We start from the raw sequence: 12807 nt of genomic DNA, 5'->3' as shown, positions 1-12807 counted from the left end.
ATTGACAGCCATTGTAATTGGCGCATTGATTCAATCCTGGATTCTCCATTGTTTCTGCCGCTTCCACAAATAAAAATGCCCATTTCTTCGCACGAGACACGAGGCGTGACCCACATCCCCAGTCGATCAAAGCTTCTTCACTACGCTTTTGGGTAACTCAATTTGTATCGCGGCTTGGAGAACCGAGTCTGCCATTCCATACGTGTGAGTTTCATATTATGACCGAGCGAAATGATTTCCCATGAGGGGACGGTATACAGCATCCCGGTCAGTAGTCGGCTAAGTGGCTATTTCCATGCCATATAGCTCTTTGGCTCTTAGTATAAAGAAGTCCTCGTTGCCCTATTTTGCTTGGAAGCCAACCATCCCAAGCTTTTACCAAGACAGCTTGTTTCATTCCTTACAATGCTTTTCAAGAATCTTTTCGTTGCGGTCGCCCTGGCTGGCACCGCTCTGGCATGCCCTCACCCCAAAGCCGCTGCGCACCCTAAAGCTGCTGCTCAACCTCAGCCTGCCGCCCATGCTCAAGCTGGTGGTGCAGCTGCGGCATCGCCAACTTCGTATCCATCTCCTTCTCCTTCCCCGTCGCCATCAGCGTCCCCAGCCAAGACCCCAGCTACACAAAGCCAGTCAAATGGCAAACTGAAGTGGTTCGGCATCAACGAGTCTGGACCTGAATTCGGCGAGGCTCACATCCCTGGTGTATACAACAAGGACTACATCTGGGTCGACACCAAGCAAGTCGATCAATTCCTCGCGCAGGGCATGAACATGTTCCGCATCAACTTCCTGATGGAGCGTCTGACGCCCAACTCGCTCACAGCCGGCTTTGACTCCAACTACCTAGGCAACCTTACCGCAGCTGTGAATTACATCACCTCCAAGGGCGCATACGCCATGATTCAGCCCCACAACTACGGCCGTTTCAATGGTCAGATCATCACCGACACGGCAGGCTTCAAGACGTGGTGGACCAATGTCGCAAAGCAGTACAAGGATAACTCGCTCGCTGTATTTGACATTAATAACGAATTTCATGACATGGATCAAGATCTTGTCTTTCGTCTGAATCAGGCTGGGATTGATGGTATCCGCGCTGCCGGTGCAACGACACAATACATTACTCCCGAAGGCAACAGCTGGACCGGCGCCTGGACCTGGGTTTCCTCTGGCAACGCCGCATCGCTCGTCAAGCTCAAAGACCCGCAAAACAAGCTCGTCTTCCAGATGCACCAGTACCTCGACAGTGATGGCTCTGGCACAAGCGCCACCTGTGTCAGCACCACCATCTTCCAGGAGCGTCTTGTGGCGGCAACACAGTGGCTCAAGGACAACAACCTCAAGGGCGTTATTGGAGAGTATGGTGCTGGAAGCAATGCTCAGTGCCTTACTGCCCTCCAGGGCGGTCTCGACTACCTCGCTAAGAACTCTGATGTCTGGCTTGGTGCTATCTTCTGGTCGGCTGGCCCATGGTGGGGCGACTACATTTACAGCATGGAGCCGACGACTGGCGTTGCTTGGTCATACATTTTGCCCAAGATCAAGAGCTACTTTGGCCACTAAAACATGCCTAGCTGAAGAGACACCTTTTTATGTGTAGCAGACACGACGTTTTTTGAGTCCTCAGGATGAAAGGGTGCCTCTTTTTCTTTTCTTTTCTCAAAACTGTATATAACTCAGCTGGACTCTTTTTTTGGAATCCTTCTTCTTCTTGTACTACTTCTTTTCTATGTGGAAAAACACAATTTGGAAATTTGTACATATTCCAAAGAAAAAAGCTTCTCAATTTTGCATATTTCGTTATTTATTTGAGTGAATCTTAAGCACCGCCCTCCCTCTTTGCATACTCGTCCTCCATTCTCTCCTCATACTGCCTTCCCTTGGCACGTGCATCTTCCTCTTCAGTCACATCCTGGATTCGTCTCGCATCTGTGCCGCGCGAGTTGTCAAGCTGCCTGCCGTTCGCATCGGTGTGAAAGCGCTCGACGCGTGGAGCTTCGTCCGGTGCTTGATGAGTTCGTTGTGTACGGGTGCCACTGGGGTCTGAGTATGTTTGCTCGGACTTTGAAACAGTCTGGCCGTTGATGGTTGTGGAGCTGCTGGAGCTGGAAAAGGATTGGAAAGTTGAGGAGGACATTGTGGGCTGTTTCTGGGGGGGTCGGCTTTTCCGTGTATCACGCTGGAGCTTGTTTATGAAAGAGACTTTGGAATCGAAAGAATGGTGATGAGCTGCGTGTTTTATGTTGCTAGATGCGTGCTGTGATCTCATAGTGTGACGTCACAGGGTCCAGCGGCGATACGGACCAGCAAATCGCAAAGAGCAGGTTGGGCTAAATATACGTACAATGGCATCAAGAGCAAAGTTAAATGGAGGAGCTGCATATTTTGGGGTTGAGTAGCTACGGTTTGCTCTGGGAAGATGGTGTCATGGAAGCTAGCAGCCTGCATACAACCGCGAAATCATAGTTTGAACCCCTAAAGGCATAGAATGGACATGAATAATCAACATATGGGGATTATATGCATTCCGCGTTCCTGCGCCAGCAGCTTGTTGGCTCAATAGATACTTAATACTGGACATTGACTCGCTACGGCATGTTGTCGTTTGTAGTCATGATGGGCTTCGTGACGAGCTCTTTCTGTACTTCGATGTTTTCTGCTATGCTATTGTATAAGAGGAAGCGTCTTTGGGAGGGAAGTAGGTGATTATTGTATTAGATGTGCTAAACTTAGTGCGCATAACGGCATGTTTCTAAAACATCTGGTTGGAGGTTATTTATTTTATCGCCAACATCAGAGCAACAAATTAAGACGACTATCGACTGGGGAGGCACACTGCTTTCAGAAATAGCGTATCCTAAATCATTTCCACATAAACTCAGTCACATGGGGGTTGACTTGATGTAGATGTCAGCTATACCGTCACTCTATTTCTGACATTCATACCAGCCAACTTAAGTCAGGCTGGATGCCATACAATATCCTCGGAGATATGATTTCCGGGAGCTATTCTTAGAGCCATAGCACGTTGCACAAACGATAATAGAAAGAAATGCTAATCCCCATTATCGTGTGTATGAGTCTGGAATTGTGTGACAAATGTATCACATGTAGTATGTCACGTGATCAATGCATGGTATGTATCCAAAGTCTAGAACGATAGCCACCCTGCTTGGATATTATGTTCATGCCGTCCATGTTGTAATTGGATGGCGATAACATATGACCCTTCAATAGTAACATTAAGTCGCGGCAGTGGCCCCGTCAGGCTAGCTAGGCTCGCCCCACTTGTGCGCCTCGCGACCGCGTCCCGCCCCTGACATGCGAAGCCGAGGACCCGGTGGATGATGGATGGGTGGACACCACACCTCCGCCATTCACCACCACCTACCCGCCATGCGCTTGCTTGGTGCGCCTCTTTTTGCTACCTTCTTGCAGTTGGTTCGTGGCAGCGATATTCCAAATGCGCTTGATTGCCATGACCCAGAGGAGACGGGCAACGTGAAGGAGTGTGCGCAGCCCATCGCCGATGTCACGGCAGTTGTTCCTAGATCGTCATATATTGCGAAGATCAAATGCATTGACTGCCCTTTTGCCCTTCCGGAACAGGAGAAGGTCGAAAAGGCCGACTACCTACTGGTATGTTGTTGGTGCTGTTGCTGGACATGGCGTACACGTACTGACGTTTTAGTTGTTAAATGTCACCCTCACTCACGACAATCGCACCATTTTGCTCAACAACCGCCCGCTATACCCTTTAACAACCATACCTACACCCTCACGCTTCGATACCGCCCTGTACGCTACCGAACTTTCCAACGCAGAGCTGTCCCGCGGTCTGGCAAGCTCAAGCCCTTATTGCAACACTCCAGCTCGTGACGTCGACTCCGCTGAATGGTGCTTAAAGACTCCGCTTTGGCCGCAAACACGCATGGAATTTGATTATCTTTACACCGCCGAATCAACCCAGTCCCAAAGCGACGACGAGCAGGACGATGCCGAATACTGGAATGTTTCACTAGACGCTATTGGAAGGTCAAGGTATCCCGATGATCCACTCTGGAAGTATGATGATTCCAACCAAAAGATGCTCTGGATGCTGGTCAAGGGAATGCCTCTGAAAGCAAGAAAGAGCAATGGTGGTGGAGGGAACAAGGCTGCTGATCCATTCAATGGCCAGTCAGACCCCGAAGACAAGAGATACGAATACCAAATCGTCGACATGCGCCTCGTAGCTCGAGCATATACCTTTCCAGAAGACAAACCCTTGTCTCTATGGGGCAGAATCGGTCATTTCCTTGGAAACGATGTCTGGCAAGTAGAGGGAAGTCGCTTCTTATACCGCAAAGAAGAATGGGGTCGCTACGGAAAGTCAGGCACACTGCGTGATATGTTTGGTGAATTCGTGCACTGGCAGTTCTGGGACTTATTCTGGATTATTTTCTTCAGCGTTGTTGCTGGCCTTCTTGCGCTATTTGGTTTCTACAAGCTTTTTAGGTGGATTAGGGCACAACGCGAACTTATGAAGTGGGACGGCATGGAGGACGTATGGGAGAACATGAGGAGAGAAAGGATAGCCGAAGAGGAGGGTGCTCTGTTGAATAGAGAAGCCAGGTACACTGACGATCCAGAAGAAGGCGGCAGTTCATCACGACCACCAGCGTACGAGGAGGCGATGAAGCCTTTGCCGAGCAAACCCCTCCCCGAGAAGCCATTACCTGAAGTTCCTCTTATCGAGACATGAGGGCGGTAACGTTACAGTGAAATCTTTCTTCATTTACATTGGCATATACCCATTTGGCATTTGACATGTCAGCTTTACTATTTCTATTCCATCACTAGTCACTGTATCCTGTTTTTATTCATGGAAGTTGCGATGCGAATCCTTAGAGATAGCTATAGATATCCTCCAATCGGCCTTACCTATGCTGCACGATATTACCCGGCATAATCTGCTTTCTCCACCTTTCGCTCCCCGAAGTAACCTGCTTTCTCCACCTTTCGCCCCACAACTGTATGACAAATACACAACGACAGATAAGTACAACATATTCAAAGACTTGTGAGATTCTTTTCAAGTATCTTTCAAGAAATACGTTTTTCTCTGGGTACTGTTTGGTATTGAATCAAACAACAATCATGGTCAAAATCGCGGTAGCTGGAGGCACAGGAAGTATGCTGTCTCTCCCAATGTCCAAAATACCCCACTTGTATATTCCAATTTTTACATCATCGTGAAATAAATTGCATTGTAATAACATCTCCCACCACCAGACGTCGCAACCTGCATGCTCAAAGAAATAATCGCCTCCAACCAACACGACATCATAATCTTCACGCGCTCCGCCCCCTCAAAGCCACACCCCTCCCCTAGAGTCTCCTACCTCCAAGTCGACTACACCTCCCGCGATGCCCTAACAACAGCCCTGCATGGCGTCCACACCGTCCTCTCCTTCTTCGTCGTGCACCTCGACGTCGACAACATCGGACAGAAGAACCTCATCCACGCTAGCATCACAGCAGGCGTATCCCGTTTCGCCCCCTCAGAATGGAGCATCGCCAGCTACAGCCGCATACCCACCTACGATGTGAAAGACCAAGTCCGTAGCTACCTGGAAGACCTAGATGCGAAAGGCGAGCTGAATGGCATGCAATATTGCCTCTTCCAACCAAGCATCTTCATGGATTACTTTGCGCATCCGTACCCGCTCGAGCCTGAGCTCATCACCTGGCCTTTCTTCGTTGATTATGAGAACAGGCGTGCGATGCTACTGGACGAGGGAGATCAGCCAATTGTGCTGACGGCCATGCAAGACGATGCTGCGATTCTTGCAAAGGCGCTTGCGGATACGGAGAGGCCTTGGCCCAAGGTTGGTGGGATAAGGGGGTGCCAGACCACTATTAACGAGATCATTGCGCTGGGGAAGAAGTTGCGGGGCGGGGAGTGGTCGATTGAGCGGGTATCTAGTGCTGATATCAAGGCGGGAGAGCTCAAGACGAGTTGGATTCCGACATTTACGCATCCGACTGTGCCGGCGGATCAGCAGGATGTTTTTTCAAAGGCGTTTGTGATTATGTTTATGCAGGCGATTCTGAACGGGTCGTGGAATGTGAGTGCGGAGTGGAATGAGAGGTTTCCCGATCATAAGTTTATGGGTTTGGAGGAGTATCTTACCAAGGCTTGGGAGGGCAAGCCGTAGGTTTGTTCACTTGGTGTCAAAAGCTATGCGGCGAACTCTTGGTTTTAACTACCCTGGGTGAGTGGCTAACTGTATATTTCTACTCTACATATCCCTAAAGGCACGTGCCTTACCTTGAATTTCAACATTTGGAGGGGATATAGGAATAAGTATGTCGCGACTGGTATGATTCTGTTTTCTATTGCTTCGCTACTTCGGATCACTGTCTTTCACGGGCATCCTCGAATCCAGATATGTACATTAGTAATTCACAGGAAAATGAAGATACAATTAAGTGACATTTAATGAGAATCGATTTCCTGATGCTTTCGGTAGTTTCTATAGCCAATTCCAACCTTGACGTGTTTTATATATTAGGTCTTGGCTTCTCTGTCAATATCTGTTTAAGCATATCATATACGCATACATGTCGTGGAATTATAGGTGAAAGTGGTATCGCCTGCCTAAAGTACTGAGTCAAAGTTGTCATAGGCAACAACGTGAGCCGCCAAAGAGTGGTTTACCCCGAGAAAAGTCTGTAGGGCTAATGTCGCCCCTAGCAACTTACCAGAACATACATGTGCACTGGCGCACACGCTCGGATACATAAAGTCTATCTGCGGGTTGCGGGAATTTCTCTGGGAGCAGAAAGGTGATGATAGAGTTTCTTGAACACGATGTGCGTCGATGAGATCCAAACATCCCCGTAAATGTAAAAATAAAAACCTAGTTGGCAGTACCTTTTCTGAACGTAAACCAGAACTCACTGAAAGAGCAATGTCCCAGGATCTGGTTGACGTAGAATTTCCCAAATCTTGGGAAGAACAGCGTTCTTATGGTAATTTAATATCTCAAAGTGGCGGAAGACTCCGGCTGAGCGACACGCCCCGATCGTCCGATTGATTAGGCTCAATCAAGGTAAGCAGGTGACGTAAAGTGTAAACATATGCAGACCATCAAGGCCTTATTTCCGCCTTCCTCTACTTGAATTTCTTCATGATGCTAGCAATTTCCAGCACAATCGTACGAATACACATGACCAATAGTTCAAGAATCAGTCCTGAAGGGTTATTGGGCTCGTCGTTCCCGCGTTATATCGTCCGTCCGGCCACCGGGTTGAATGTCATCTGATCGACCATCCGGCCACAACTATCAAGCCCAAAGCCGATGTATACCGGATACGAGAGATGACCATCTTTTTTATACACTTCTGCCAGCATATCACCTCTGCGCTGATCCGTCATCAATACTCTGAGCCTATCAGTGCGTCACGGGGCTCTTAAGAACCGCACATGCTCTCGGCCACTGTAAAAGGACTGATCCGGGTGGCTGGGATCCGAGAGACCGCACTACTAGTTGATCCTTCTACGCTATACCCCATATCGATCGAAGACTATGGAATTTGCGGCTGATTGTCATGTCTGACAGGAAACTCTAGCCTGATGAATGCAAGCCTTGGGCTTTTACCGAGACGGTGGTACCTTTCCAATCGTCTCCAATCCACTTGGGGGACGTGACGCATAGATTCAGCATCGCGTGATCAACAAGTGTCTTCCCCGCAAATTTCTTTGCCTTCCACGACAAAAAATTCAAAATCTCAAAATATCACGGAACGAACCTAAAAGTTTAGGCGTCGGAACGGTTCCGTCAATATTGTTACTTTGGATACGCTCCCTCTTTCCAGCTTGTGATGATTTGGCATCCAAGACCTAGATTGGTGTAGTCGTCATTCTTCCACCGCTTCTTCTACATGTAGCCGACTAGCTTGAACTACGAATGTCTGGCTTTGTATAATGCCACGCCGCCCTTCCGCCCCACATAATACCTTAAGCAACTACCAAGCGCGGGGTATCCTGCATGAAATGCTTATTCTGTCATCGTACATGTATTTTTGGGCCTACGGAACATTCGGCAACGGTGAATTACCGTATTTGGAAACCTCATCGTGTCCTGCTCACTGACAAGGTTAGTGCCAATAGCTTTCCTGTAAGAATTGACAGCAACTCCGACAGTGCCGCCGGATCTTACTTCTGACCACCACGTACCCCAATACCAGCCCTACGACATGGATGTATACGACGGCCTGCTTACTGCCAGAACACAGCGTTGTCTGAGTAAATGGTTGTTTCAAGTTTCTGTCTTAATAGTTAGCATCATGTATAGCCTAGGGTATTTTTGCTAGAAGTCACCTACTCAAAACAACCTTGAATAGCGACTTTGGGAGTTGAAGACTCTTTTCCAGGCTACCAAAGTCTATGAACCCAGGCGTTGATCATCAAGAGACACGGCTCTCCGGAAACCTTTTTATTGTCAGCAACCAATCACGGTGGTTTGCGTTACTTGAGGCCGCAACATTCCCGCTCGTATCCATCAGCCACGTTATCGAAGCCAACTGATCGGGCTTCCTGGGTCCTTGCCACCTCGGACACGAGATCCACCAAATGCTTGTGCGGGCGTACACTACACACCCTGACATCACGACTGTCGATTTGCCGATGTAGTGGACCGTCAACGCTTGCCACGACCCTAACAGGGTATCTGGACCCGTATTACTGGAGAAACCGGAGGTATTCACTGGGTTTTATTCCTTCATCTGAGAAGACAAAACGTATAAAGACCTCCCAGTTTCCATGTCCTGATAGACACTTTTGACGTTCATAATATAATCTCTATAATACCTTCGTTCCATCTTACAGTATGCGATACGCCTTTGTTCCTCTGGCGCTCGGCCTTGGTGCCAACGCCCTCGTCGCTCGCTCAGATACCCAATGCTACACACTCAAAGCATCTGGCGGCGCTCAAGGTATCCTCGGTCAGCTCGGCGACGGCCAGAACCGCATTGGTGACAACCTGCCCACCGGTTGCTACTGCCTATGCGATGGCGGCTTTACCGATTCCAATGGAAGAGGCTGCATCCTGACACCTCCCACAACGCAATTCCAGTGCGACGTCGGTGCCTCACCCACATACGGCTTCGCAGTAGGATCCGACGGCAGCGTAACTTACAACGGCTCCGGTACCTTCTACGCCTGCCCCGTCAACGACAACGGTGTCTACAACGTCTACTCACAGCCCGTCGCCGGCCAGTCAAAATGCGTCAAGATCTCCCTCGCAGCAGCCGGCTCTTGCGGCGCCAGCACCACCCCTCCTCCATCCAAACCCTCACCTTCCCCTTCCCCTTCCCCTACACCGCAACCCTCCTACCCCTACACCCCTCCCAACGCCTGCCCCTTGGATCTCAAGGGCGCATACCAATACCCCCACCTCATCGTCCCCATCAACGCCGACCACCCCGATCAAGCCTACGGCACCCAATACAACGCCACCATCGACTCACGCACCTGCACAATCTTCAACTTCGACATCCCACCTTCCTACGCCGGCAAAACATGCTCCGCCATCTTCCTCTTCCCCAAAAAATCCGACCTCCAAACTTCAGACTACACCATCTCCGGCTCGGGCCACGTCACCGTGTCCCCGCTCGCTGGCCCAGCGAGCCAGGGCACTACGTGGAATAATCAGCCAAAGAAGGATGGCGACAGCACCTCGTTCGATCTCTCCCCGGGGAGTGCGTGGTACGTTGAGACGGACGAATGTGAGGCGGGAGCCACGATTGCGTACGAGATGTGTGCTGAGGGCAATTTCGCCCTCGAGTATTTTCAGGATTATAACCCTAGTCCTATTGGGTTGTATGTGCGTCAGTGTTAGGGTGGGAGAAGGATTTAGTGATGAGGGAGGGGGAATGAGTAATGTCTTTTTCTTTTTCTTTTTTTCGTTTTAATGATGGTGAAAAGTGGTAAGAGGAGGCAAGAGAAAAAAAAGTGTTGATGGTTGAGAAGAGAAGATGATTATGATGACGATGGTGATGGATGATTATGACACTCCTTTAGAATTAGCGATTGGTAATGTAATGTGGAATATGAAGAAAATGTAGATAGGCAATCAAAGTGTATAGTTTTGTTCTGAAATCATTGGGTCTTGGGACTTTGTCCTTTTGTTCTTCTTGATCGCGTTGGTACTGTAGTTGCTTGATCGTGCTTTATGCTTTTTAACAGTAATATTTGTACATGTGTTTACCTTGCTTGCGTACTTGTATTTTACATATTGTACATATTCGGCCAGCTGGTGCGTTGAAACCCTCACGTGACCTTCTTTTTTCATCCGCATCCTGGCCTAGCATTGCTCACCCTGAATCTGGCTCACTTCCCGAAAGCGACAAGTCAAACTTGCTATCAAATGCCCCACTTACACGTGTAGGTCGATTCTCCGCAATCCACGCCTCGACATCGTTCAACGCCTTGATTGGGTCACCGCGGCAGCCCTGGAGGAAGTTTTGTACTTGAGCTGGAGAGACTTGCAAAAAATCAGTTTATTGTTTGGTATGAAATTATCATGACTTACAAGTATTCGACGGAACCTTTTCCGCAAACTCATCCGCCCACATCTCAATTTGCGTGGAAGTAAAGCCCGAGTTATACGCCATTGCAGATCGCCCTATCAAGCGCTTGAAGATGCTCTTTCCGGCACTTTTCGTCATATTACCGAAATACACTTTTTTGTCTATGCGACCAGGACGTGTAAGGGCAGCATCGAGGGCGTTGGGGTCGTTGGATGTCATGATGAGTAGTCGACCTTCTTGCGAAGCGTTGCCGTCTATGGCGTTCAGGAGGCCGCTTAGAGTGACTAGGTTGCGAGAGGATGAATTGGATGTGGGACGTCTTCGAGGTAGCAGTTCTTCAAAGGCTTCTGTTTCGAGTATGTCGTTCGGGATATAGCGGTGCATTCGCTCTTCGCGTACTGCTCTTCGCGAGGCGGTGTTTTCGCGGCCGATACCTGCGGAATCTATGTCTTCAATGACCACAATACATTTGCGTGGTAGGCCCAAGAAGAGCCGATGGAGAGTGTCGTCGCTGATGGCACCATTCGATAGACTAATGTGGTAAATATCGCATCTAAGATGCCCTGCGAGCGCAGCGCTAAAGGAGCTCTTGCCAGTGCCGGGGGGTCCGTAGAAGAGATATCCGCGTCTGTAGGGAATGCCACAGTCGGCGAAAAAGGCGCGCCTAAGATGGTGTAAGTATTAAACCTGGATCCAGTCCGCATAATCGAAACGCAGGGTTAGATACGGGTGCGTGGCGTGGCGTAATCCAAACTTACGACTCATCACTGTAGTAGTACTCGGCATCTTTGACGATATCTGATTTGACGTCTTCGTCCATGTCGATGGTGTCGAGTTTGCGGACGGCCTTGGATACGGATTGCCTGAGAAAGGTGAACAATGATAACCAGGGCATAATCTGTATGTCGAACGTACCAACCACTCCCGTAAGGGTCGTTGCGGCTAATGCCTGCAAAGTAAACTGTAGTGGTGCCAGTAAGGTGCTTCAATTTGAAACCATGGCACATTTCCACAAAGTTTTGGAGTGGCTTGAGACTCCATCCTAGAGTGGTAAGAGTAATGACATTTTGAAATTGGCTGCTATCGTGGACTGTATTGCTGGATGTTAATGCGTTATTCCGAAAGCTCTGGACACCCCGACGGCAGAAGAAAAATGGGCGAAAGCCGATCCAGAAGAGTCGTGTACCAATTGGTGAGAGGCAAAAGATATCGTCGTCCTTTTTGTGCGTTGCTGCTCCTGGAGGCGCGGGCATCATTACACGGGGAAATGCTTGATGAGAATTTTGCATGCCACCTGTAATGAGCATAGCATTTCTTGAATGACTTTTTGCGATAACTTCTGAGCCTATCCAAGCGAGTATCTCTTTTGCGACAGGATCAGCTTCTGGGATGGTGACTTGTACAGTACACATCCACATACAAAAATCCTTTAGGTACGTATAAGCTGGGTACAACGCTCGGTATAGACCAATTAAAGCAAGTATTCTCTCCACTTCACCCATACCGCTAGGTTTAAGGCGGTACAGTAGGCGCTGAATAAGCTCCAGAATCGGGAATTGGTTGGTTGCGGCGCGTTTGAGATGACGCGGAACATATCCGGGAGTATCTAATGGTTCAGTCCAGATCTGATCATGTGATCTGAATGCAACGGAGGAAGGGACATTCCACTCATGAGAAGGCGAACATATCCGGGGCTCCATGGTGGCCCGGCCGTAAGCGAAATTCTCATCAAAGCTTTCTTGCTGAAGAGTATGCTGAGCGGTGCATAGATGTCTGCCACAGATTATACGTGGAGTGAGTATGGACTGCCGGGAAGGTGAATGTACGTATATGGCAGGTAGCGAATGTTGATAGTGACAGACAGCAGTTCACGATATGCCAGTAATGGGTGACAACGGGCGTAGCGAAAACTGAAGAAAGGCGCAACCAAGCGAATGAGAACTCCTAGCCAAGATGGTTGTATACCAATAGTGCGGCTGGCAATTGATTGGACGGCTTCGACGCGAGAGTTGGAGTCGAAGAGTGCAAAGCGTCTGAACTGCAATATTCTCCGTGGCCCGATAGGGAAAGAGCATAGACCACGCTAGAGTTCACCCTAAGCTCCATTGAGCCGTGGTGGGCTGTTTACACAGGTACGTCATAAACCAAAAACACCAAGCGAACTGCTACGCCATTCTGCGGTGTTGAGTCTGACTTTTCCTCTGCACTCTCAGCTTTCAAAAAAGTCCC

The 12807-nt window shown here is 49.0% G+C and overlaps 6 protein-coding genes across 6 annotated transcripts; 4 read left to right on the top strand and 2 right to left on the bottom strand.

The window, feature by feature from the left end:
* Positions 1-405: 405 nt before the first annotated feature.
* COCMIDRAFT_99898 (glycoside hydrolase family 5 protein) lies at positions 406-1563 on the top strand (the record flags this gene model as incomplete). The annotated part of the gene is made up of 1 exon (XM_007691524.1): positions 406-1563. One exon carries the CDS (start codon positions 406-408, stop codon positions 1561-1563), a length of 1158 nt encoding a protein of 385 aa, XP_007689714.1.
* A 256-nt stretch (positions 1564-1819) lies between these two features.
* On the bottom strand, positions 1820-2137 carry COCMIDRAFT_99939 (uncharacterized protein; the record flags this gene model as incomplete). The annotated part of the gene is made up of 1 exon (XM_007691523.1): positions 1820-2137. The coding sequence occupies one exon, from the start codon at positions 2135-2137 to the stop codon at positions 1820-1822; it is 318 nt and encodes a 105-aa protein (XP_007689713.1).
* Positions 2138-3396: 1259 nt separating this feature from the next.
* COCMIDRAFT_99915 (uncharacterized protein) lies at positions 3397-4744 on the top strand (the record flags this gene model as incomplete). The annotated part of the gene is made up of 2 exons (XM_007691522.1): positions 3397-3639; positions 3692-4744. The coding sequence occupies 2 exons, from the start codon at positions 3397-3399 to the stop codon at positions 4742-4744; spliced, it is 1296 nt and encodes a 431-aa protein (XP_007689712.1).
* A 395-nt stretch (positions 4745-5139) lies between these two features.
* On the top strand, positions 5140-6200 carry COCMIDRAFT_99943 (uncharacterized protein; the record flags this gene model as incomplete). Its single annotated transcript, XM_007691521.1, has 2 exons — positions 5140-5173; positions 5275-6200. The coding sequence occupies 2 exons, from the start codon at positions 5140-5142 to the stop codon at positions 6198-6200; spliced, it is 960 nt and encodes a 319-aa protein (XP_007689711.1).
* Positions 6201-8876: 2676 nt separating this feature from the next.
* COCMIDRAFT_99865 (uncharacterized protein) lies at positions 8877-9887 on the top strand (the record flags this gene model as incomplete). Its single annotated transcript, XM_007691520.1, has 1 exon — positions 8877-9887. The coding sequence occupies one exon, from the start codon at positions 8877-8879 to the stop codon at positions 9885-9887; it is 1011 nt and encodes a 336-aa protein (XP_007689710.1).
* Positions 9888-10362: 475 nt separating this feature from the next.
* On the bottom strand, positions 10363-12278 carry COCMIDRAFT_6825 (uncharacterized protein; the record flags this gene model as incomplete). The annotated part of the gene is made up of 4 exons (XM_007691489.1): positions 10363-10532; positions 10581-11242; positions 11337-11441; positions 11494-12278. The coding sequence occupies 4 exons, from the start codon at positions 12276-12278 to the stop codon at positions 10363-10365; spliced, it is 1722 nt and encodes a 573-aa protein (XP_007689679.1).
* Between the last annotated feature and the right edge of the window lie 529 nt (positions 12279-12807).

Source organism: Bipolaris oryzae (genome assembly GCF_000523455.1).
Source record: "Bipolaris oryzae ATCC 44560 unplaced genomic scaffold scaffold_101, whole genome shotgun sequence".
Classification (NCBI taxonomy): Eukaryota; Fungi; Ascomycota; class Dothideomycetes; order Pleosporales; family Pleosporaceae; genus Bipolaris; species Bipolaris oryzae.
This window is presented reverse-complemented; position numbering and strand designations above follow the sequence as displayed.